The 24,549-nt window shown below is 55.9% G+C and overlaps 3 protein-coding genes and 1 non-coding gene across 7 annotated transcripts; 1 reads left to right on the forward strand and 3 right to left on the reverse strand.

The window, feature by feature from the left end:
* Positions 1–392: 392 nt before the first annotated feature.
* FOXS1 (forkhead box S1) lies at positions 393–3,236 on the reverse strand. Its single transcript, XM_012755051.3, has one exon. It carries the CDS (start codon positions 2,106–2,108, stop codon positions 663–665), a length of 1,446 nt encoding a protein of 481 aa, XP_012610505.1. The 5' UTR covers positions 2,109–3,236; the 3' UTR covers positions 393–662.
* A 116-nt stretch (positions 3,237–3,352) lies between these two features.
* LOC105865969 (interferon regulatory factor 4-like) lies at positions 3,353–12,852 on the reverse strand. 4 transcript variants are annotated; one of them, XM_076011015.1, is made up of 8 exons: positions 12,220–12,847; positions 7,723–7,912; positions 7,344–7,441; positions 6,507–6,618; positions 6,336–6,401; positions 5,181–5,558; positions 4,437–4,555; positions 3,353–3,997 (listed from the first exon to the last, which is right to left on the reverse strand). In XM_076011015.1, exons 1-8 carry the CDS (start codon positions 12,451–12,453, stop codon positions 3,818–3,820), a joined length of 1,377 nt encoding a protein of 458 aa, XP_075867130.1. In that variant the 5' UTR covers positions 12,454–12,847; the 3' UTR covers positions 3,353–3,817. The 4 variants fall into 4 exon arrangements, with proteins under 4 accessions (XP_075867130.1, XP_075867131.1, XP_012610509.2 ...); XM_076011016.1 differs by having other exon boundaries at positions 3,819–3,997; positions 4,437–4,535; positions 12,220–12,852; XM_012755055.3 differs by having other exon boundaries at positions 3,902–4,232; positions 4,437–4,535; positions 12,220–12,851.
* Positions 12,853–13,344: 492 nt separating this feature from the next.
* LOC142861495 (small nucleolar RNA SNORA70) lies at positions 13,345–13,480 on the forward strand. Its single transcript, XR_012912720.1, has one exon. It is a non-coding gene; the product is annotated as a small nucleolar RNA SNORA70 (small nucleolar RNA).
* A 2,200-nt stretch (positions 13,481–15,680) lies between these two features.
* DUSP15 (dual specificity phosphatase 15) lies at positions 15,681–24,211 on the reverse strand. The gene is made up of 7 exons (XM_012755059.2): positions 23,844–24,211; positions 23,039–23,072; positions 21,241–21,323; positions 19,388–19,437; positions 18,395–18,469; positions 17,127–17,298; positions 15,681–16,296 (listed from the first exon to the last, which is right to left on the reverse strand). Exons 1-7 carry the CDS (start codon positions 23,862–23,864, stop codon positions 16,024–16,026), a joined length of 708 nt encoding a protein of 235 aa, XP_012610513.1. The 5' UTR covers positions 23,865–24,211; the 3' UTR covers positions 15,681–16,023.
* Positions 24,212–24,549: the final 338 nt, after the last annotated feature.

The following is a 24,549-nucleotide window of genomic DNA, read 5'->3' on the forward strand; positions in this document are numbered from 1 at the left end:
TTCCACTGCTGGAAACAGGGCTAACTTTCCACATCACACAGGTGAGATGATACGTACAAGCCAGGACAGAATAAATGCCACCCATGGTCACGGTTCTTGTGACTATTGTAATGGGGGATGCTGAGCCTCAGAGTGTGGGGCAGGAGAGTCACCCCTTAGGCCAGCCCAGCCTCACCCTGTGCGGGTCCCTCCTCCCCCTGCCCCCATTCCCTGCCTTCCCCTCCTCTGCCTCCCTGGGAAACTCCCTGAGAAAGTCCCCAGCAGGAGAAAGCCACATGTGAGATGCTTCCTTCTGGGCGCCTGCCTCAGCCCCATAGCCCCACAGCCACAGCCCCACCCCGAACCCGGCGTCCCGGCCTCGGCTCTCGGCTCGACCATCCAGCAAGCTGAGCTCATCATTGCATTGCCTTTATTGGCCCTGAGAGCCACAGAGTCACTCCCAAGGGGACCCCACTTCCCCTCACCCCCAGGTGTGTGCAGAGACCCCGGGGCCTGGCTGAACGCTCTGCTGGCGCTTGGCTTCGCTCCTGGCTGTCTGTCCTGGTTGTCCTTGGCTTGCCAGGGCTGGATCCTTCGAGAGCTCTCCAGGTCCAAAGCCAAGCTCAACCTGGAGGGTGCAGTTGGCAGGGCCCCTGCAGGGACTGCCCGAGGCGAGGCTGCCTTCACTCAAAGAAGAACATTCCTGGTGTCCGGTATAAGCAGGGGGTCAGCCCCAGTTGGTAGCCAGAGCCTCCCTGGACAGGAAAGCCACCTGCAACCCAGGGTTCCTTGGGGTCAGCCGGCAGGGGCAGTGGGGCTCGGAGTGAGGCTGGAGTGGTAGGTGGTGCAGGGGAGGGGGCTGTCGAGGCCAGGAGGTGCTCAAGGCCTGGGTCAGCCCCCACGCAGAAATTCAGCGCCTGCAGCCGGCACTGGTAGCTGCTTGCGGTGCCTGGCTCTGGGGTCAAGGCAGGTGCAGGGGCCTTGTTAAAACTGTCGGCCTGAGAGAAGGCAGGAGGAAAGCCGAACACTGGGCATGGGGAAGACGAGGTGGCCTCGGGGAGCTCCCCTGGGCCTGCAGGCTTGGGCATGGAAGTCTCTTTGGGCTCCGTGGGCGGCCGAGGCCTGGCATCGGTAGTTTCCGGGCACATGCTGGCTGGTAAGGCCCCCACCAGACCCCCAAAGCTTGGGCCCTTGGGGTCTGGCAGCTCTGGCAGGAATGGGCACTGCTTGCCGGTCGTGGAGTTGGGGACCCTTGGGTCCTGACTGGTGGCTCTGAGGGGTCCGCGGCGTGCCTTGGCAGGGCCCTTGGTCCCCTCAGCACCTGTCCGCCGGGTGAATCTGCGGCGGCGGCGCAGGAAGCTGCCGTGCTCGAACATGTCATGGCAGTCGGGGTCCAGTGTCCAGTAGCTGCCCTTGCCTGGCTTGCGGTCATCACGGGGCACCTTGACAAAGCACTCGTTGAGTGACAGGTTGTGGCGGATGCTGTTCTGCCAGCCAGGCCGGTTGTGGCGGTAGAAGGCGAAGCGGCCCATGATATAGTGGTAGATGCCACTGAGGGTGGCCCGCTGCCCGGGCGAGCTCTGGATGGCCATGGCAATGAGGGCTATGTAGCTGTAGGGAGGCTTGGTCGGCTCGGTGGCGGGGGCCCGGGGCCCAGGCGGGGGCTGCTGCTGCTGCATGCTGGCCGGGCTGCCGGGAACAGAGGGGCCAGGCACGGCGTCCAGGGCTGGTGTCCGGAACAGCCAGCCCAGGCTGCTTAAAAGGCCCACTGGCCCAGCCTCCCAGCCTGGAAAGGCAAAAAGGGGTGGGCCCGCCAGGCTGCCCTCCCTTCCTCCCTCAGCCCACTCCCCCAAGGCCTGGGAGAGGCGGGCAGGAGAGGCCAGGACTGGGAAGCTGAGCACCTGCCAGGGGTGAGGAGGTGGGAGGGAAGGGACAGAGACCCTCAGCCCACGTTTGCTGGGGGATGGCGGCTGGGGAGGGACAGGATGTGAAACTGAGCAGGACACAGCCAGAAACCAGAAGATATAGAGGCAGAAAACATAAAGAAACAGACAGTGGCAGGGTGGGGGGCAGAGACGTAAATAGAGAAACAAAGATAAGACAGAGACAAGCAAAATGGACAGACACATGCAGAGACAGACACACACAACTAGTGTATGGAAAAAATTAGACTCACTGAGACACAGAGACAAACGAGAAATCCACAGAGGGAGAAAGGAGACAGGTACAGGAGGAGGGGCAGAGAGCAGAGCAGAGGCAGAACCTAAGCCTAGTCCTCATAGAGCAAGAAAAACCCCGGAGGCCTCTAGTCCCCCTTGCCCCTCTCCTCCTCCCAGGCCTGAGGAATGCTTTCTCTTCCCAGCAGGGAAGGGCCCTTGGGGCCACACTGCTCCCTGCTTTCCCAGCACTGGGGTGTCTGCAGGGAGGGGCGCTGAGAACCAGGATGAAGGCCAGTGAGACCCAGTTCTGCCAAGCCCCTGGCGCCCCCTAGTGACTAGTGTGGGGAGGGCAGCCCTTCAGGCAGAGACATCCCCCCTCCCAAGGGGCATCTCAGGACCTTGGCTGAGTCTCAGTTTCTCCATCTCTAAAATGGAGCTGGCAATTCTTCAGCTGTCCAGGCCATCACGAGGAGGCAACAGGTTCCCTTACACAGAATCCAGTGCTCTTGGAGCCTAGCACAGAGCTGGGGTTTGAACGTAGCTGTGGATTATCACTCTGAACTGAGGCTACCCCAGCTGCAGCCTGGGGCTGGGAGGTACAGCAAAGGCCAGAACAGACAGTCAGACCTTCTGAAGGACAGGGAAGCATCCTCCCTGCTCTCACAGTCCCAAGTCAGTGTCACCTACTCTGTGCCAGGCCAGCTTGCAACTCCCCGCCACCCCCTTGCCCACTACTCCTCTGACCAACCCTGCTCCAAAGACCTTCAAAGCTTCTTTTGAATAGATGAGATCTCCAAGGCTCAGAGAAGTTAAGTAACTTGCCTGAGGTCCCACAGCTAGCTAGTGACAAAGCTGAGATTTGAACCCAGGATTCTATACTTCCTTAAAAGTACCTCTTCCGTGAGGGGCAGGGGGAGGGGACAGTCACTGGATCCTCACTGGAAAACAGAATGTGAACCCCAAGAGTGTAGGGACCATGCTGTTTTGCTCTAGCTCCAGTGTCCCTTGCTGGACACTGGAACAGAGTAGTTGCTCAATAAATGTCTGTTAAATGACTAAAAAAGACCCCCAGCAACTGACTGACTTCTATCCTTTGTTGAATAATATAGTTTCCCCCCATAAAATGGTTTATTCATCTATCACTAAAAGGGATTTATTATATTGGCATCCAGAAGAGGATTCCTATAAATAAAGTCAGAAATCAGAAAAGGAAAAAAGGTCTGATAACTTTACTCAAAGCCAGGGGGAACAGCTTTATGCTTATGCTCCAAACCTGGATTCTCAAGGATTCACTGCAACTTACAGTTTGCAAAGATCAGGGGGCTTGGAGAGGGGCTGGACTCCCACTTTAGCCTCTGCCTTAGGGCTGAGTTTTGGGGCCTGCCTCCGTTTCTCCAAAGACAGTGTCCTACAGGTGCTGGCGGTTCAATGGTTAGCATCCAAAGCCCAGGGTTCAGATCAAGTCCTCAGTTTGGGGACCCTGCCTAGTCCCCCAAATAAAGAAGAGAGATTAGTGGCAGGGCAGAGAAAGGGTTCGGAAACTCAGAGCCGCTCTGAGGCCAGGCAATTTTGTTACTGGGTGGCCCCAGTCTAAACAACCCTGAGGATCTAACTGTCATACACTCAGCAAACGCCACAATGAGCTCAATTGCAGGTTTAGGCATGCTCTAAGTAAGCCGCTACTGGTATGTTGCGTTCTCCACAAAGGATGAAGTCTTGTTTCTGCCCCAGTTGCTGCATTTCCGGGGCCTCAAGGCCCCAGGCCCAGTGGCCCGGCGGTGCCGCCTACCGGCCGGTCCAGAACTCCATCCCCGTTGCAGAGAGGTAGAGGCACGATTGGCTTCTGCTGTCCCACCAACCTGGGCAACAGGTGAGAGAGGCCCCAACTCCACTGGCTCAGTGTGTGCAGGGCTGGGTTAGGGGTAAGGGTCCGCACCCTGTGGGGGGCTGCCTTAAGAGGAGGAAGCAACCGCTTAGCTCAGCTGCATCAGAAGGTGGTGATGCTGTAGCGACTCCAGGCTAAGGACCCGGCTGGGGGCCGGAGCCCCGGCGCTTCGAGTGCAGGAGGAGCTGGCGGGCGAAGACCGGCTCCACCTGAGGGGTAGGTGGGGCAATGAGCTGACTCTCCCAGTTTCCGGCCCCCAGAATTCTAGGTGGGAAGTCACAGCCTTAGTGACAGTGTCCCCACCCCCATCTTTCAGGTAGGGTCATACAGTCAGTTGAGGGCGCAGCTGAGACAGGAAGGAGGTGGTGAGGGCCCCTCTCTGGCTCTCTGCTGGAGTGGGGGTAGGGACTTACATGGGCCATGACGAGCCGCTCTTCGGGCTGGTCTGGAGGGCCTGGGTACTCCTCGCCAAAGCACAGACGGATCTGGTACTCTGGCTCCGGGTGACCATCCTGCAGGTGGGCGCGCAGTTCTACGGGCACCGAGACTATGGGGGCTGGGCCAGGAGGTAGGCATCCCACCCAGGCATCCCATCCCACCGTGTGCTCACATCCCATGGCCGAGCCCTGTAAGCCTATAGCCCCGCTGTGTTCCTGTGCCCTTTACCCATTTCCACGCCCCTATGCCTGTCCCACGTCCCACGTCTATGCCTACTTCCAGTGCTCACGTCCTTTGCCTGGTGCACCCATCCCCACTCTCACGCTTTATGCCCACCCTGTGCCACTGCCGCTCACCTATGCCTATCTTGTGCCCAGAGCCCCTGATGCCCACCCTATGCCCAGAGCCCCTACGCGAACACACTCATCCAAGTCCTATGCTTGCGCCCCACACCCAATGCCCCAAGCCTGCCTCTGGTGCCTACACCCCCTACGCACCTATATCCATGTCTGTGCCCAGCCCTCCTGGTGCCCCTAATCTTTCCCCCCGTGTCATATCCTTTGTTTCCGTGTCTATCCCATGCTTACCACCTTTAAGCCCGTCCCCCTGCGCCCACATCTGTCCTCTGTCCACATTCCTTTGCCCACCTCATGCCCACGCCCCCTGTGCCCCCGCCACCCTGCCTCGCTCTGCCAGCGGCCCTGCTGTGGCGCTCTTACCCTCCAGGAAGCGGCGCGTGTCGAGCAGCTGGCAGGTTTGCTCACGCTCCAGCTTGTTGGGCTGCGCGCGGTGCGGGGCGAGCGGGCCACGCCAGTACACGCGGCCCTGGCACAGGCGCTTGGCGAACACGCCCTCGGGCGCCACCCACAGCAGCACGCCGCGCTCTAGGTGGCGCATCAGGCGCTGCAGCACGTGGGCGCCTGGCGGCGGCTCGGGAAAGCGGACTTGCGCGACGCTTGGGGGTGGCCCCAGCAGGCGCTCCACAGCGGTGGTGGCGGCAGCCACCTTCGGGCTCAGACGGCAGCCCTCAGCGGAGCGCGCGGTGGCTTCCCGCACCAGCGCCGCGCCGTAGAAGACCCGCACGTGCAGCCAGCAGCCTGTGGGCCGGGGAGCGGAGAGCAGGCGCGAGAACCCGGCGCGGCGGCGCCGCTCTGCCCTGCCCTTCCTCCCTTCACAACTGGGCAGGGGACCCGGCGGGCAGTGCTTCAGGCCCCCACCTTGGGAATTTTTGGCGCTCCTTCCCAATCAGTAGTAATACTAATTCTAGTCGTGGTGGTAGTAATATACAATAGCTTGGAGTATAAACAAACTTAGTTGAGCTCCGTGGTTAAAAGCATTAGCTCTGGGGCCATGTGTGCAATGAGGGCATGACCCGGAGTCCATCCCAGCAAATCCTCTGGGATTCTAGAAGCTTTCTCCCAGCAAAGATTTTAATGCTGGTAGAAATAATAATAACAGCAACGACAGTGACAGCAGCAGCATCCCACTGGAGGATGGGCCAGCAGCTCTATGGTGAGCGATGTGGGCTCAGCTGCTAGGTCCTTGGATTCTACTCTCTCACTGCCACTTAGGGACTGTGACCTGTTATAGCCACCTTCCCAGGGTTACTAGCTGTGCCACCTTGGGCAAGGTTCTTAATCTCCGCGTCTCGTTTTCTACATATGTACATATGAACAACATCATAGGGCTGTGGGGGTGGGGCCGGGGAAGGATGCCTGACACACTAAGCCTGCAGCAAACATTAGCTGTTGTGGCAGTTGTACTGGCAGTCTGGGCTGGCTGCTTTGGGTGGGGAACAGAGGCTAGCTGGCCCCAGCCCTGGGTCCTGCCCAGTTCTGCACACTGGTCAGAGGGGAGGGCCTTAGACTCCTTACCAGGGTTGCTGGAGTCCTCGGAGAGCGCTACACTCCAAGGGTGTTTGGTGTCCCATGCCTGGTACGCTGGGGAAGGAGAGGATGCAGTCAGGCACCACCTCACCCCGGTCCCCCAGGTCAAGGAGGAGGCTGGGGAGGAGGCAGGAGTGGGTGAGGAGGCCCAGTCCTTACCGTGGTCAGCCAAAGGGCCTGGGAGGAGGGTGGCTGGTGGCAACAAGCCCTCCTGGGCCAGCCTGGGGGGCTGCTCCTTGTCCTCCTCCTCTGTGGCTAATCTGGAGCCTTCCTGAGCATTGGGGAAAGGGGCCATTAGCGTGGAGAAGAGACCTGTGGGTCACAGGAGTTTCCAGACTGTCCCCACCAGGGCAGAGAGAGGGCTGGTCAGGCTGAAGGCCAGCTGGGGTTGATAGGAGCTTTTAAGCTTCAGAGTTTCAGAGCTGAAGCCCCCTGCCCCCCATGGAGGTAAAGAGAGTGGATGGGGGTGCTGTGTGTGGGTAGCAGCGTCAGAGTGGGTCGCTGTGACAGGGAGAGGGTGCTGGGGGGCAAACGTGGAGGTGAAGAGCTGGAGACGATAGACATGGGGGGACAGAGCCATGGGCCGGATGCTGATGGGGGCATGGGGATAGCAATGAGCCATCGATGATGGGGAAAGGTGATGGGGTGGAGATGGGGGCGTGACACAGAGTGGTGGAGACGGAGCTGATGGGGCTGATGGGAACAGTGAGGGAGGCAGCTGTGACAGAGCTGGACCTGATGGGGCGCATGGGGCAGAGTGATGGCCCCAAGGATGGAGGGGGAGGGGGAGCGTGGAGGAAATAGAGTGAGGGATCTGAAGCTGGTGGACGGGAGGGGGCTGTCTGTGGAGCCAGAGCTGGAGCAGAGATGGGAAGAGGCGGGGCTGCCAGGAGGAGAGCAGTGCCGGGGGTCAGGGCCAACAGAGCAGGGCAAATGGGCGGCTTGGGTGAGGTGACTGAGCTGGCAAGGCTGCAGGGGCTGGAGGGATACACCAACCTGGTCTGTCCCACAGGCGGGCTCAGTCACTTCCCCAGGGGACTCCTGCTGGCTGGAGGGAATGCCCCCCTCTTCAGGGGGATCAGAGGCCTTGGCAACTGCATGGAACGAGAGACATGGGCCCCAAAAGGAACCCCCTCAACTGACTCTAGGCAAGAGTACCCCAGCTCACTTCAGGGCCTCAGGTAGCGCCCACCTATCTCTGGGCCTCAGTTTTCAAATGGGGAGATAAACTGGGTGGTCTAAGGGTCCTTCTAAATTTACTAGCCCATGAGTCAAAGCTTGAGTCCCCGATTCCCCATTTTACAGATGAGCAAAGTGAGATCCTTATTACCCAGAGAGCCACCCTTGGCCACTACCTCCAGGGGCAGGAGGGTACCTGGACCACGGGCATCACCAGACACAATCCTGTAGACCTTGTAGGGGTTGCAGATGTCCAGCCGGCTGCGCTCACGCACCTCACGGAAGTCAGCGCTCTTGTTGAGGGCACAGCGGAGCCGCGTCTTCCAGGTGGAGGGGTCCTCCCTGTCGCTGCCCTCCAGGTGCTTGCCCTTGTGCACGGCCCAGGCCTGGGGAGGGGCAGGGGTGCTTGGGAAGGAATAGCCTGGTAGGGGCTGGGGCCTTGCAGGAGGGATGAGGGTCTGCCTTGCCCCCTACTCTCTCTCTCTCATTTTCCCTCCTTCCCCCTCTCCCTCCAACAAACATTGTTTGAGCTCCTGCTGTATTATAGGTCTGAGCCAGGGCTGGGGATTAAATGGTACACAAGACAGACACGGTTCCTGCTCATAAGAAGCCCAAGTCTAGTGGGAGAAGACAGCTGCTATCAATTAAAGAGAAATAACTATATTCCAAACTATGGATTGTGATAAATAAGAGAAAAAATAAATACGATGATGGGAGAGAAAATAATGGCAGTAGTTTGCTATCTGGAGAACCATAAAACTAAATCCCTACCTATTGCCAAACACAAAGGAGACTCCAGATGATTTAAAAAACCAAAGGTAAGAGGTAAAACTATAAAATTAACAGGCGATAATGTAGGAGAACACCTTCTAGGGGCAGAGAACACTTCTTACACCAAATCTAAAGGCGTGACCCACAAGGCAAAAAATCACACTGTCCGAAATCAGCAAGGGGCTGAAATGTAGAACAAGCAAGGAGCTTGTGCAAATTGACAAGAAACAGCATTCTCTAAAGAGAAAATTCTTATCAAAGGATAGGAATTGGTGGCTTATGAAAGAGAAAACCAGAAGTCATGAGCATATGAGGAGGTGCTTAAACTCATTTGTACCAAAGAAATGCAAATAAAAATGTGAGCTGTCACCAATAAGCTAACTTTAGCAAGTTGGCCAATACCAGGAGTTGGCGGGGGTGTGGTGTGGGGGAATGTGGGGGGAGGTGCCGGTGGGTGTGGAATGGGTGCGGTGCTCCTGGCTGGTAATCTGGCATGCCTAGTTGCATGAAGTGGTATAAACACACCCTGTGAGCAAAAATCCCAATTCCCAATTCCAAAGGTATCCTCAGAGGGGCTCATAAGGGGAGACCTGGTCAAGGAAATCCACAGTAGCATTATTTGTGGCCTTGGGAGTTGGAAGTAAATTTGTATCCAGCCCTGGGAAAGTGAATGGGAGTGTGCATGTCATGGATACCCACTATGGAGTCTATATAGCATCTAGAAGCATCTAGGAGCAAGAGATTAGTTCTACAAGAACAGATCTTTAAAGCATGGTCATGAATGAAAAAGAAGACACAGAATGAGATGTGCAACACGTGATGTGTATAAGGTAAGAACACACACAAAGCATCAACATACAAACCACAGATATTTGTTAAATACATTTGAATGACTATTTATTGTGGGGGAGGGAATAAATAAGTAAATAAATCAGAAAAATGAGAGGCTACTTTAGAGAGGGTGATCAGAAAAGGCCTCTTTGAGGAAGTGACATTTGGGCTGAAGCATGAATGAAAAAAACAGAGTCTGACAAATGGAAGGTTTAGAGGAATGGTGAGTGCAAAGGGCCTGTGGCGGGAAAGCGATTGATAAATTCAGGCATGGCCAGTGTGGCTGGAGCAGTGAGGTCCAAGGGGAGGCCATGGGAGATGTACTGCTACATTTATCACGTTCAGGGCCAAGGGAGATTTAACTGATAAGTTGCACCAATCATTGTCCTCAGAGACTCCAGGTCTAGTGGTAAACACAGACCATGAAACAGAAAAGCCACAGTTCCTGTGTCAGGGCCAGGGGTGAGACCTTTTGAGGATTGATGTCGTTGCCTGTAAACATTGTCTGTGGGTGTAGATAGCCACCTAACCTCACGTGGTCATGGTGGGTGCAAGATGAGCCGGCGTGTGTATAGAGCTTGGCACAGCGCCTGGCACACAGCCAGCGCTTATTTATTGCAGCACTTATTCATCGCATTAAGAGTACTCAAAGGCACGAGGGCACAGGGCAGGGGGTGCTATCATCACGGTAAGAGGAATCTTCGTTTTGTTCACTGCCGGGTGCCCGAACAACTAAAATGGTGCCTGGCACACAGAGGATGTTCAAAAAATATTTGTTGAATGCACTGCCCTGGGCCTTGAAAGGGTGAGTAGGAAGTTGAGGGGTGGGGTGGCATTCCTGGCAGAGGGAACAGCTTGAGCAAAGGCCTGGAGGTGAGGAAGGGCATGAGCATGCAGAGGACGGTGAGCAGCCAGGTGCTGCTGCTGCTGGGTGTGTGTGTCTGGGGGTACGTGCACAGTAGACTGTCATTATTCAGGGTAGTTATATTCTCCAGTCTCCACAAACACTGAACTAGAGAACCCGGAACCATTGCTCCTAGGGGAAATACAGGGCCTGGTTCCTGCCAATCTCTGGTCACGCTACTTTCATCAACCGATCAATACATAATCTTGCTTCATGTGTGTTTCTGTCTGAGGACACTTTATTTAATGCATACTGCTGATTCATTAACATTGAATTCATGGCCAACAGCAGTGTGGAGCATGCCCGAATGAAGCTTGTCTGCCATCATTTTCCCCATTCAGCACATCACAGCCTTCCTGCACTCAGGAATGCTAGACAGCACTTCAGCATTATGCTTGAGGGTCATTCAAATAGCGAAATCACCAACAAAGAGCACAGAAATATTTTAAAATGTGGCGCTAAAGAGACTCGGAAAATGCCACTTGTTTACAGTACGGGAGCCAAAACAAGAAGGGAGGGAATTGCTTTGTTTGACCTCACCTTCGAATGTTCCTGAAGGTCGACTTACATTTTTGCCATTCTGTGCATAGCTATGAATGGACACGGAAGTGATGCAAGTATTGATTTTAGGATTACAAATAAATTGGAGCAAGTAGGAGAATTTGCAAATACGGAATCTGTGAATGAGGATGGACTGTGTGTGGCGGGCGGGGAAGGGAAGAGGAATTAAGGGAGAAGAGATTGGTTGAAGCCAGATCACGAATGTCCTTGAAGGCCACGCTCCTGGTCTGCTGGAGGAGACAGACTCATACCAGGCACTTAAAATTCATAGAGAAAGTTGTTCCAATGAGCCTGTGCCTTGAACTTGGCAGAAGTATTGAATCAGGGCTTAATAAACGCACTAAATAAATGAATGCATCAGGGAAGGCTCTCTGGAAGAGATGTTTACACTGGGGCAGTTGGCCAGGCAAAGGTGAAGAGGAGAGGTGGTGCAGGCAGAGGGGACAGCATGTGCAAAGGTCTAATGGTGACAAGGACATGAAGCATTGAGAAACAGAAAGAACTGAAGTGGGGGAGGGGAGGGAGTGGAGAGAGAGATGAGGCGGGGGAAGGGCAGTTCATACGTGGCTTCCAGGCCATGGTGAGGAGCTGGGACTTTTTCACAAGGGCAGTAGGGAGCTGTGGAAGGATTCTGAGTAGGGGAGGATGGAGACCAGATTTGCATTTAGAAAGATCCCCCTGCAGGACTGTGTGGATTGCTAAGGGATAGGGGGAAGCAGGGTCACTGCAGCTGCCCTGGGAGAGATGGAAGTTCCAGTGGACAGACTGGAGAGGTGTTCTGCAGGAAGTGCCAGCAGGCCTTGGCGGTGGAGCAGACTGAGGTTGGAAGAAGAGGGTGGGTGGCCAGGGTCCAGGCGCCTGGCTCCGGTTCATGTACACAGGTGGCAGTTGTTTAGGGGAGTGAGCTGATGAGTGTGGTATTTGAAGTGTTCTAGGGGGCACATGTGTTTGAGGGGCTGGGGGCCATCCAAGAGATAGCACAGGGAGGCAGCTAGACCAGCAGGCCTGAGGCTTGGAAGGAAGGCCTGGAGCCTCCACGCTGAGGCCATGGAGGCAGGAGAGTGGGACGTGAGGTCCGGGTGTGAGTGCTGGGAGCCTCAACAGTGGAGGGGACAGGATGGAGGCTGAGAAGCAGAGGCCTGGGAGGGGGTTACGGGGTGGGCAGCAGAGATTCCAGAAACTGGAAACCTGAGTGAGAATGTTTCAAGAAGGAGGGGGGGTCCACCGGGTGCAGACCCACTCAGAATTTAAACGTTCATGCAAAGGAGCCAGTTAGGAGCCAGTTTAGAAAAAGTTAAGGATAACTGGGGAAGGGGAGGCCATTCCTGCAGGAGGTCCCCAAGTTGGTGGTTTGGGGCGTGGGAGGTTGAGGGAACTTGCCTTGTGCTGCCTCACTGCCCGGTGGGTGGGAAGAAAGGCCCTCTGAGAGGTGGGGGTGGGGCAGGTCAGGACAGCCTTGGCTGATGCTATTGGAAGAGGGTCTCTGAGGGTCTCCCATATGTGGAGAACACGCCCCTCAATCCTAGAGGCCAGCAAGTAGCCCATGGTCACCTAGCTGTTAGCTGGTCCAGGTGCTGGGACCAGGCTGCCCCCGGGGCTGGGTGACCCCAGTTCCCTGTCCCTTACCCTGAAGAGCGCCGCATCTTGCTGTGCCTGGTAGCCCTGCTTGGCTACGTGCTTCCAGGGGATGCGGAAGAGGGTCTTGCCCGTGTCCTCCCAGTGCAGCCCCGGGTAGCGCCCACTCTCGATCTGTGCCACCAGCCAGTCTCGGAGGCGCAGGGGACCTCTGGCTCCTGCTGTAGGTCGCCTGCTGTCATCAGGGACTTTCTGCTGCTTCTTCCTCCAGGGGCTGCTGGCCATTGGGAACGCAGTGCGCCAGGGGCCAAGTCCTGGGCTCACAGCTGCTGGATCTGCTAGTCTGGGGATCACTGGGCCACCTGGACGGTGCTCGGAGGCGACGAAAGTGAAACTCTGGGTGGTCCGGTTTCACTTTCCATTTTGTTTCCTCTCCCGGAGACCTTTTCCTTTCGCCCCTCCCCCTGGCAACCTGGCCTGGAGGGCGCCGGGCCTCTTCTGGGGGTGGAGAGGAGAGGCGCAGTGGGACACAGCCCTGCCGTAGCATACCGGGTTGGGAGGAGGAGGGACACCCAGAGACGTGACCTTCCTCACCCCTGCACCTGTTATCTGCTCCTCCCAGCCCACCTGGAAACTTCTCAGGCTCTTCAGGAGCTGGACCGTCGAGGTTTGACAGGTACAGAGCTTCCAAACCAACTCTTGCCAGATTTGGGAGGCAGCGACTGGTTTCAAATGCACACTCATGACCTCCGTCCCAGACCTGCAGAACCGGACTTTCTGGACAGGAAGCCCAGGAAACCGCATTTTAATGAGTTCCCCAGGGGGTTCCAATGCAGGTGGTCCACGGGCCACACTTAATTCCTTAAATATGCCGAGTCTCATCACAGGTCCCGGGCCTGGCTGAACACTTTTCTTCAGTGTCTCAATGGGTTCTCACTACAGCAAAAGAGGGACGTATAACGACCTATTTTAATGTTAATAAGACTGAAGTTCAGAGAGGTTGAAGCCCTATAATGAGATCACAGAGCTAGTGGGGCTAGGGGTGGGGGTGGGAGCCAGGATCCAAAGTGTCTGTCTGCTCCCTAAAGCCCAGGATCCTAAACCCTGCCCACACTGCTTCCTGACAGCTACACCTGAGTTTATGGATTCTTGGGTTAGGGGGAGTATGCGTCCCCCAGAAAGCATATGCAAACTGTTCATGTCTATGCATTTTTCTGGGGTTTGAATCTTCCATTAAATTGTCAAAGGGCTCTTGGTAGTGTATGCAGCCTGTTGCTTGTATGGGCTGCTCTAAGGGACCTTGGAGACAGTCCCTTTCCATATATGTTCACGTGTCAGGCCTTGTGCTGAGAAAAGAAAGCAGATCTATCCATAGGAGCAATTTAATGGGACTGACCCTAGAAGTTTACTCCTAGCCAGGACTGGCCTATATGTGGTATTTTCCTGTTAAAATATATTTTTTCTCAAGAAGCTAGAATAAATTATTTTTTAAAAATAAAAAATTTATAAACATTTTTAAATAATTAAAAAAATAAAAATAAAAAAATAAATTGTCAAAGCGGATTTATGATATGAAAGGGATTAGTTGCTCAGACTGCTCCGTGCCTTGCTGTGTACATGGGGAAACTGAGGCTCTGAGAGAGAACCCCGCCCACTCTGCTGGGCACAGAGCTGGGCACCCAGCCAGCACTGACCAGAGGCTGGAAGTACCCTCTCTCAAGCACACCTGTTGGGAGGGCTTTTTTCGTGTTCCTCCCTTCCCCCAACCCCCATATTCCAGCAACCACCAATTCTGACACTTTTACAGCCATGGCTGGGATTCAAACTCAGGCCTTATAAGGCTCTAGTGGGGCCCAAGGCATTTCATATGATTAAATACAAGAGTAATAATTACACCTAAGCACGAATCTTGAGCATGTCAGATGATCCTTCACTTTTTAAGTCACAGAGGGCACTAAGTAAGAGGGTCTGTGGCCAGACTTCCTGAATTGCCATCCCAGCTCTACTGCTTGCTAGCTGGTGACCTTGGGCACCAGCCTCAGATTCCTCACCGGTTAAATAGCAACACCTACTCCCTAGTGTTATCTGAGAATTACAGGTGATGCAGGTGAAGTGTTTAGCACAGTGCCCAGAGCAAGCGCTCAATAAGTGAGTGTTGTATTGTTGGTGAGTCACAGCGTGGTAAGAGAAATGCTGGAAGTGGAGTGGGAACGTCTTGAAGGACCTGGAACATCAGATCAAGGGGCTTTGTTTTGGCCTGTAAATGATAGGGCCATGGAGGTTTTTAAGTAGAGGAGGACACCATCCGAGCTAGGAAGGTGTTTTAAACCAGGTGGATGTTGGTGCCATCAACCGGGCGGAAGACCGCAGGTTCCCTGCACTTCATAAATCCAGCCACCTTGTTCTTCACACTCGATCCTGACTCGGGGCCTGCTCACTTAATGTTCCCTCTGCCTGGAATGCTTCCCTCAGATAGCAATATGGACCATTCTCTCACCACCTGACATATTTTGTCTTTTGTTTATCTGCTTATCTGGTGTCTTCCCTCCCAGAATGTCAGTGACAGGAAGGCAGAGGTTTTGCTCACTGCTGTATCCCCAGTGCCCAGCACAATGGCTGGCACAGTGGGTGCTGAATGGACATTTGTTGAATGAATGAGGAGTAGGAGATTGGGGCCATAGGTGAAGGTTATTTTGTCCATTTCCCCCCACCCCAATGCTGGAGTCTGTGCCTCCCCCACAGCCCTGAGCACCGTGCTTGGTGTATAATAAGAACCTCATACAAGTGGCTATTGGGTTATAGCTATTTTAGGCCCCTCTCAGCTTCGGGTTAATTTCAGCTTAGGAAAAATCAGCTCTCATGACCTCTATTCATCCTTGGAGGCAGTTGCTGCTTTGTTGGGCTGCCCTTGCCTTTAAACTGTTGGTGGGAAGGGTCATTCCCTCTAGCTGGGGGTGGATACTCCTTGCCTACAGTAACCTCTGAAACCAGAAGGAGCTGCTTCCATCATGGGACTCAGACTAAGTTCACATCAAGCCTCCCTTGTTCCAGCTATGTGTCCTTGGGCAAGCTGCCTGACCTCTCTGAGCTTCAGTTTCCTCCCAAGGATTAAGTGAACTCGTGCAGTAAAAGGCCAGGTGTGAGAAAGCACAATCTTACCTTACTAGCTAGTATTTGTGCATAGGAAAAGGCAGGGAGTTGGGGAGGGCGCTCACGGAGGGGAGGGGGCCTCAGGGAGGAGGAGAGGGGCTCAGAAGGTGGAAGGGGGTTCAGAGAGGAGGAGGGGCTTAGGGGCCTAGTCAGGAGACCGTGGTTCCGGGAGAGATGCAGGGGTGGGGAGGTGTTAGAGAAGCGGGTGGTCCCCGAATTCAACTCTGCAGACTGCAGTTAGTGGAGGGTGGTGGGCTCCTCAGGCCCCTAGGGGTTGCGCACTCCCTCCCATCCCCCTCTCCGCAGGCTCCAGGCCCCTGGTAGAGTCCTGCCGCCTTCGCCGAATGACTAGGAGGCACGCGGATAGGCAACTTCTGTGTCTCTTTAATATCCCCAGGCCCGTCCAACCCCAACTCCTACTCCCACCCTTCCCCTCCCCCTCCAGCCGCCTTTAAGGGTGGGCCCCTCCCCCAGCCCAAGGACTAAGGCACCAGGTGGCTGAAGCAGGCCGGCCGGACACAGAGACGCACAGACGGAGGACACACTGACTGCAGACGCAGACAAGCAGGCGGGCAAGGGAGGCGGGGATCAGGCCGTCGCGGGGCTCCCGCAGCCTCTGGGCCCGTCCTGGAGGCGTGGGTGGCCCAGACGGCCCCCAAAGGAAACCAGTCGGGAGGAACGGGGAGCCACGGCGGGGCGGGATCCTCACTTGCCGCCCTTGCGGGACAGGCACCGCGGGAGGCAAGAGAAAGTCTGCTTGACGCGCGCCAGCAGCGGCAGCGGCCGGTGGGCCTCCCGGGGCGTGCGCGGTACCAGGCGCTGCAGGGTTCCCTCGGAGGCGGACGAGCGCGGCGCGGCGGAGGCGGCGGAGGCCGTGGAGCCCTGCCGGCAGCGCTTGCACAGCGGCAGCAGCGCGCGCAGCTCCTCCTCGTCGCGGAACGGGCTCTTGCCGAAGCGCTCCTCCAGCTGCTGGCGAAGCTGCGCGGGCGGCGGTGGGCGGGGTCAACGCTTGCCCGGGGCGGGGCCAAGACGGACGGCTCCGCCCCTCTATCCTCGCTAAGCCCCTCCCCTTCCTGAGATCCTCTTTGCCTCCCTTCTGGGGTTGCCATCCCCTCACTGAGTCCCCCTTCTCCTCTAAAAGGCCCTTCCCTCTTCCTGAACCCCCCTTTCCCTTTGATACTCCATCTTCCAGACCTGCAGGAGTGACCCTCACTTGCACAGTGAGGGCCGCATTAACCACCCCCTATCCCCACACCACGCGCCTCAGCGATCCTGTCCATGGGCACAACTCAGCTCACAGCTCTTTCCTAATGCAGCCTTGCAAGTCAGCCTCTGGGTGCCGCCCTGCCACCTGCCGAGAGCCCCCCATCCTTTGTCCCCAGGGAGCCCTCCAGTCCTGACACTTCGTGGGCCATCTGCCCTAGAGGTATAAGAGAAGGAGCTGTTTTGGGCTCATCAGGGACCCAGGGTGAAGCAGGACATGGACAGGTTTCTCCCCAGGGTTACTAGGTGCCCTCAGGTGCTACCAGGTAGAGCAGCCAGTGGGGGGTGCTGGGAGGCCTGGTCAAATTGAGGGGCCCACAGTCTGGTCTAAAAGCATCCAAATTCTGTATTTAAAAAGAAAACACTTAGCTGTCAAACAAAATACACCTAGGAGCTGGATTAGCTCAAGGGCCACAAGTCTGAAACCCCAGAAAAATCTGCTAGGTCCAAAGCACAGGCTAAAATCTTTCTGATCGGTTCTCTGTCCAAGTGGGAAGAAGGGTCTCCCACATCTGGCCCAACCCAACCCCTGTCCCAGTACCTACCTTTAGGGAATTCCCCCAGCCAAACTCTTCGAGCTGCTGCCTAAAGCCTGGGTTGGGGTTGGCGATGGGCCGTGTGGCCTTGATGGCTTCAAGCACGTCCCGCCAGCCTAGCCCTGTCACCGTCATCACATACGCTGTCACGATAGTGGTGCTTCGGGAAATGCCTGCAAAGCTGTGACCCCCAACAATCCCCCAGGCTTCAGGTAAGATCCAGTCTCCTCTGTGCCTCCTAGGCACCCCACCTCCATTTCGGCTCTGCCCCCCTTGCCTCCTGCACCCCAACTGCAAGGAACCTGCCAGGACCTGTCTTCCCACCTCCAGGCCTTTGCCCGTGCTATTCCCTCTGCCTGGAGTATCCCCTGGCACTCTCCCGCATCAAGGGCCTGAGTGAAACATCATTCATTCACTCAACAAACACTTCCTGATCATCTGTTCTTTTTCAGGTACTGATGTAGTGGGAAGAAAACAGACCCGGTCTCTGCCATCCTGGAGCTAACAGTGTGGTTAGGGGAGACAGACACCAACCAGAAAAACAATTTCAGGTGATGATAATTGCTTTGAAGATGAGTCTGGGGCCTGGGGGCTAGATCTGCACAGGAATAGGTAATTAATCTAGGTGGGGGAAGAGGTAGGATTTGGGAAAGGTTTCCCAAGGAAGTGACATAAGCTGAGTTTGACAGATAGGTAAGGGTTAGTCAGGAATGTTCTGGGCAGCAGAAGTGGAAGTCTGGTGGACTGGGGGAATGAGGAGGTTACTGCAGCTGGACCGGGGAGGAGTGAGGGAGGGTGGGAGACAGGGCTTGGGACAGCTGGTCACATGGCTGGGGCTACGGCAGAGCCAGCCTGAGCCTGGCATAGGATACGTGCTCAGTGAGAATTTATGGAAGCAATGGCATCATGGGGGCAGGGGCCCCTGGGAACATTCAGAGGTCCCGTCTCCCAGCCTGGGGCTCCCCACTGCCCTGTATCACCTCAAAGGCCTGGAGCGGCAGAGGGGGTGCAGACTATTGGAGGGTAACGGGCTACCTGCAAGACCGCACCATCCCTCTCAACAGCCCTGTCAGGTCAGCTTTCTTTTCCCCATTTTACAGATGAGGAAACTGAGTCTCAGGGAGAAGCAGCTACTTGGCTATGGCCACGTGGTGGCCTCTCCCAGATGAATGGTGGACTGTCAGGCTTCGTGACAGGCTTTCTACCTTCCCCGTGGGACAAGTGTGTGCTCAGGACAGACAACAGCCACATACTCCCCGGCGCCCACCTTAACTCACCAGTGCACGAGGCAGTTCCCCCCGCTGAGGCGGCAACAGTGGATGAAGTTGATACATTCTTTGAAGTGCTTTTTGCTGGAGAAGAAAGCAATGGGGTAGGGAGCACTGAGGAGCAGGTCTCTTATGAGTCAACCCCTCCCCATTTATAGGGTAGCAAGGGACAAAGAACCCTGGGGTCCTCAGCTAGCCAGCATGTGCCTTGGCCAGTAAGGGGTGGAGGTGTGTGCGAAGCAATAATGGTGGCATTTGGGGCAGCAAGAGAGGCCAGTGAAGGCCAAGCCCACCATGCAGGCAGGAGCACCTCTCCAGTGGTCTGGTGGAGCCTGTTTTCACGGTGGGTTTATTTTAGCCTTTCAAGAAGGTGTGTGGGAGGCGACACAGGGGTCCCACTCATCTAGGGTCTGCAATCAGAGCACCTGGGACAAAGATGGTAAGTAGTGGGCTGGGAGCAAGGTTCCCAAGGGGCAGGAGTGTCTAGTCTGGGTCCATCCCAAGCTGGGAGCCCCTGCCTCTAATAACACAAACAAAACCCCTGTTTTCTGAGCCCCCATTATGGCCCTATCCTAGAGCCTCAACCCACATCATCTGATCTTTGAAAGCTTCCTGACTCTGATCACATAGCCCTGTTTCCCAGGTGAGGCTCAGAGAGGGGAAGTGATTTGTTCAAGGTCACACAGCAAGTAAGTGGTAAAGCCTGGCTGGGACCCAGGTCCAAGGTCAGCAACTTTAAGGCTGAGCCTGTCCCTTTCAAATCTGCTGGTGCACCCGATCCCAAGAGACAGGGCACTTTCTCCGTTTCATAGCGGAGGACACAGAGGCTCCGGTTAGGAGTCCTGGCCAAGGCATACGGAAAGGCATGGTTGAGAAGGAGTCAAACTGGGGTCTGGGTGACCACCTGTGGCAGCTTGCTGGCCTGAGTACTCTCTCCTCCCTCCCAGCTCCCGTCTTCCCCCACCAAAGGAGGCAGCTGTCTGTCCATCCAGGGGAACTTACATGGGTACCTCAGGGGTATCAGCCACAGGGATGCGAAGGTAGGTGATGTCCTGCAAGTACAAACATGCTCAGGCCGGGGGAGCTTGCCAGCTACCCTTCCTCCCCCTAGCCTGAGCCGCCCAAGGGCTATGTGACCGCAGCCTAGTTCCTGCCCCTCTCTGGTCCACTGGTGTCCTCTTCATCCAGAGAAAGCAGACACCATCTCCGAGGGCCTCCCAGCTCTGACCATCTGTGACTCCTGAGCCTTCTGAGCAGATGGCATCTCCTAACCCCATAGGTGATGTGGGCACGAGGACTCGATAAAAAAGACCCAGGGATCTTTTATCTAAGAGCTGGGAAAGGGCTACTTAAAGTGGCTTCCCTCTAAACGGGGATTACAACATTATACAGTAAAAGATTTGATTATCTTGAAAAGAAAATAATGAAAACAGGTTTACATTTCATGAATTATGGTTATTAAACTATGTGCTAATTGTTAGAATAACCAAGGAATAAATTGTCAGCGGTTTTTCCAACAAACTTGCTGTGACATCCTTTGCTTCTATACAATATCGTAAAGATGATTTCTGCCCATCTTCGGAGGAGCTCATTGCTTTTCTCAAGGACCTCTCTTACCACTCTGATATTCAAGTGGCTCTTTTCAGGTGCCTGGGCCATCGCTGGCCAGCATAAGGGACCACCAGCCAGGTCCTCATTTGTCCATGGCTTTGTATGAGCTTCCCATCCTTTTCCAACTCACATTCCCCAAGGTCATGAAATCCTGCATCTTTTGCAAGGTTTGCAATTTCACTTTGCGACACATTTGGCCTTGGGTTTACATGGTATTATCCAACCCTGGCTGACTGGTAAATTTGCTGATGGAGGGGGAGGGAGAGACGCAGGAGGGAAGAGAGCATGGCTGCTGGAGCAGGGACTCATGTAAATTGTCCTTTCATTAGTAAATACATTCACGACTTGACAACCTTCCCCGTGCAATCTAATGACCGCTTACTCCAAACACTTCAAAACAAGGCTGCCCCATAAAACAAAATCAGAGTCCAGAGGCCTCGAAATTTCTTTTCTGAATAACACTGAAAATCACAGATTATTGGAGATTGCTTGTAGAGACCATCCAATCTGACACATGAGAAAACTGAGGCCAAGAGAGGGGAAGAACCCTGCCCAAGGTCACACAGCAAGTCTGTGGCAGAACCTGGTCTCAGTCTCTGATCTCCAGAGCCTTTTCCCACTCAGGTTCTTTCTCTTCAGTGGATGACACAGACTAACAGATAGGAGGAAGGGGCTCTGCTTATGGGATGCGAATGTTATTAACTTTGTTATTATTTCAGTTGTCATTTGTTGAACACCTGTTATGTGGCTCTCAACAACTCAGTGAGGTCGGTACTGCTATAAAATGCCCATTTTACAGATCAGACAACTGAGGCTCAGAGAGGTGAAGTCTTGTGCCCAAAATTACAGAGACAGTAAATGGTGAAGATGTGAACTCAGTCTCCTGACCCTAGCACCTGTGGTCTGATTTCCTGCTTTCATCCTCTGGGTCCTAACACCCTCACACCCCCTTCCCAGGACTTGATAAGCCTTCTGGTGGGGGCCATTCTTTACAGGGTGCAAAGCATCTTCACAACAGCCACCTGGGGGCAGACAGGGCTGAAGGACCAAAGGCCCAGAGAGGTAAAGTCCCAGCCCAAGGTTGCACAGCAAGACACAGAGTCCAGAGTCATCCATTTGGAATCAGCCATCCAGCTGGGCAATGGGAAACTCATCCTAGCACGTAGTAGGTGCTTGATAAATGGGTCTGCCTGCAGCCCCCCCACCCCACCAGTGCACAGCCCCGGGATGGGGACAGGGAGTACCTGCAGCAGAGGCTGGGGTGACTCATGAATAGAGATGATGTGGGTGATCTTATTCCGGTCCAGCTGATCCGGATCTTTGGCATCTGAAAGAAACAGGATGGTTGAGCCAATCTGGCAGGTGTGACTTACTTGTTCCTGAAGGCCAAGTGTGGATGGAGCATGCCAGCTCCCCTCCTCACCCCTCCCACTCCACCTTGGCGCCCCCCTCCAGCTCCCTGCCCCTCTGGCTTCTGGGGCACTCACAGATAATGGCCCTGCACCTCCCAACCTTGCTCATGTGCTCTTTCCCTAGCATCTGCTTTGACCCAGCAATTCTACTTCTAGGAATCTTGTCTCCAGGAGCTTTTTCTCACATAGAAAGCCGTGTGTAGAAGATGATGTTCTCTGTAGTACTGCTTATATCAGAAATAGTTTAAAAATGGGAACAGCCTAGTGTTCATGAAGCAGGGGCTGGGTAAATAATACGAATTCCATACTCTGGAATATGTTGCAGCCATTACAAAGAGCTCTATACGCTAATGTGCAACGATGCCTACAATAAATTTTTAAGTGGGAAATGCAGCTTCTAGAACACTGCACAGAATAGCTTCCCACTTTAGTTTTACATACCGTATCTACAAAGATATATGAAAAGGAACCCAGGGATACACCGGCAATGCCGTCAGTGGTTATGTCTAGGGGCTGGGTGTCCAGTGTACACAGCCCTTTTATAATGAGACTAGATGACATGTCCCCCTCCTTCAGCAAACATTCCCTGGGGGTTTACTGTGTGCAGCCACTGGCCGGGCCCTGGGGCCCGGGGGTCAACTGCATGGCCCCTGCCCTCATGCAGCCTACACGTTTAAAGGGGATTCAGACCTTCCTTAGCCAAATGCTCAGAGAAGTCGATGTACATGAGCTGCTGTGGTAGCTCCAGGAAGGAAGGGACCAGGGTTTATGAGGGTGGAGCACCGGGGCCCCTCCCTGTCTGAAGCTTTCTCTGACTCTACACATGGAAGTGACTTTGCCCGCCTTGGGCCCCCAAGCCCCAGACCGGCTGTCTCTCAGCACGTTTTCCACCCTGCAGCCAAAGACCTGTGCTCAGCTCTGCCTCCCCCCACCAGCTTGGAAGCTTGAGGCCTCCAGGGCAGCAACAGGGTGTCTGTACATCTGTGTCCCCCTCTCCCGACTGAGGGCTGCAGAGAGATGGACGAGAGCATGAGTGCGAGGCTTGTAGGCTCAGCACCCCTTGCACAGGCTGCCCTGCTGCTCAGCGGTTTGGGGGGTGTGGGCTTGGTGGTCAGGACACTGCCTTCAGGACAGCCCCGCTCTGGCCTCCGGAGGTGTCTCTTCTTCTGAGGAGGAGACTGTGGGGGAAGGGTCCTCAGCCTCCCAGCTAGAGGAAGACCCCACAAAAGAACTCAACCAAGAACCTCAGGGTCAGAAGAGCCCTTAGAGGCAGGTGGACGTTTTGAGCTGAGGAGGAGGCTGAGGCTCAGAGCAGGTGTAGATGCGCCCAGGTCCACAGCTTAGGTCTTGAGCCCTGGGTGCTGTCTCTTTGACCTCGTGGTGGGACATGGAAGGTGTCAGCATCAGACCCCTTATGCCACCTCTGTGCCGTTAGGCCTGGGGACACTCCCCCACCCATGCACCTCTTTGTCCTCCAGCAACCCTTTCTCCGTCCCAGCCTGGCGAGGCTTTCCTGCCCCCAGCCCATTCCTGAGCGTGTCCAAGCTGCGTGGGCCAGGGCATGAATGGTGGACACAGGCCTGCGACCGGCAGAGTGCCATGGCCTCGGGACAAAGTGGGCATTGCTCACCAATGAAGTTTCCGAGGTAGAGTCCAGGAAGTACCTACAGGAAGGACAGACAGGGGTCAGCAGGGCAGAGACTGCACCCCCTTTCCACCCCCGGCTGCTGGGGGGCACATGGCCCCTCTCTGTCCCATGAAAGCTGTCTGGACCTCAGGACTCAGGGACCATCTCCTCCCTTTCATGGGCCCTGGGCCTCTGTAGGAGGGTTCTGGGGCTCTGGGGAGGGTGGGAGAGGGGCAAGTTAACTACGGTGGGGGACCATGGGGGTCAGCTTGGGGATGGTGACAGGGAAGAGGAGGAAGATTGTGGGGAAAAGGAGGAATATTGCGGGGAAGTGGAGGGAGGGGCAGATAAACCTAGGGGGAGAGTAGCAGGAGCGGCCAGGAAAGAGGTGGACCTGCAGGATGGGTGGGTGGGAATCCTAGGTGGAGGGAGGGGGAAGACAGGGACAGGTGGAGGGCCAGGGAGAGGGAGGGGGGAAGGATGGAGAAACAGTGACAGACTGTGAGTCCAAAGGAGACAGACACCTGGGACTCACAGGGATATAGTCTGAGAGTGACAGAGCCACAGAAAGACACAGCAAGAGATACACAGTCACAGAGACAGGACAGAGACAGACATACAGAGCAGAGAGAGGCAAAGACACAGACCGAGGCGGTCTCAGAGGCACAGGGAGACAGATGTAGCCACACCAAGACTCAGCGAGACCCGGAAGGTCAGAGGCGGGCAGACCGACCTAGTCAGACGGGGGCGCCGCGGCCGGCCGGGCTGGGGGCGGCCAGGGAGGGCTGCGCGGTCCCCGTGCCCCTACCTTGGTCATGCCATTCCCCATGATCCCGGGGCCGGGGGGCCGGGCGCACCCCCAGATCGCCCCCCGGAAAGCGCTCCGGTCACAGCTGCCCTGATGGCCCAGGCCGGGCGCCTGCAGCCTGGCGGGGAATGGGGGGCCCGACGTCCGCTGCGCTGCCCAGCCCTGCCCAGCCGCCGCCGCCACCGCCCGCCGACCCCCGGCCCGGGAGGGAAATGATGGTGGAGCCGCCGCTGCCGCCGCCACCGCCGCTGCCGCCGCAGGCTCCTCCTACCCCCTCGGTCATGTGGGGCCCCCCCTTGGGTCGCGGCTGGGGGCCGGACAAAGCCCCAGTGTGCCGGGCCCACGGCCCGTGGGACAACGGCAGCTTGTTGGGCCGCGTGGGACCGCCACCTCCGGAGGTGGGGGCGGGGCGCTCCCCCCACCCTGGCACTGTCAGGCGCGGGCGGGCTGGGGGGTGTCGTAGAGAGACCCCCATCCCAGTTCCGGCTCCGCCTGGACCTCCCCGCCGGCCCTGGGGCAGCGTGATGGGGGCTGGACTGGCAAGTAAAGTGGGTATTCCTTCCGTAACACGCCCCCGCCCCCCAGCCGTCCTCCCAGCCAGCCTTCCTCCTCTCCCGCTCATCCAACCATCCATCCTCCCACTCTCCCACTTACCCGTCCTTACACGCACCCATCCTCCCATCCTCCATCCACCCATTCATCGTTC

The sequence above is a fragment of the Microcebus murinus genome, chromosome 16 (assembly GCF_040939455.1).
Source record: "Microcebus murinus isolate Inina chromosome 16, M.murinus_Inina_mat1.0, whole genome shotgun sequence".
NCBI classification, from domain to species: Eukaryota; Metazoa; Chordata; class Mammalia; order Primates; family Cheirogaleidae; genus Microcebus; species Microcebus murinus.

What these genes read in the sequence shown, in the direction of transcription:
- FOXS1 (XM_012755051.3), bottom strand. Translation starts at nt 2,108, where the DNA reads ATGTGTCTGTCCATTTTGCTTGTCTCTGTCTTATCTTTGTTTCTCTAT.
- LOC105865969 (XM_076011015.1), bottom strand. Translation starts at nt 12,453, where the DNA reads ATGGCCAGCAGCCCCTGGAGGAAGAAGCAGCAGAAAGTCCCTGATGAC. An exon ending in CCGCCTGTGGGACAGACCAG is followed by an intron (nt 6,619 to 7,343) that starts GTTGGTGTATCC and finishes CCCAATGCTCAG; the next exon opens with GAAGGCTCCAGATTAGCCAC. An exon ending in CGAGGACTCCAGCAACCCTG is followed by an intron (nt 5,559 to 6,335) that starts GTAAGGAGTCTA and finishes CCCGGCCCACAG; the next exon opens with GCTGCTGGCTGCACGTGCGG.
- DUSP15 (XM_012755059.2), bottom strand. Translation starts at nt 23,864, where the DNA reads ATGGGGAATGGCATGACCAAG. An exon ending in CTACCTCGGAAACTTCATTG is followed by an intron (nt 21,324 to 23,038) that starts GTGAGCAATGCC and finishes TGTTTCTTTCAG; the next exon opens with ATGCCAAAGATCCGGATCAG. An exon ending in GCTGGGGGAATTCCCTAAAG is followed by an intron (nt 16,297 to 17,126) that starts GTAGGTACTGGG and finishes CCGCCCGCGCAG; the next exon opens with CTTCGCCAGCAGCTGGAGGA.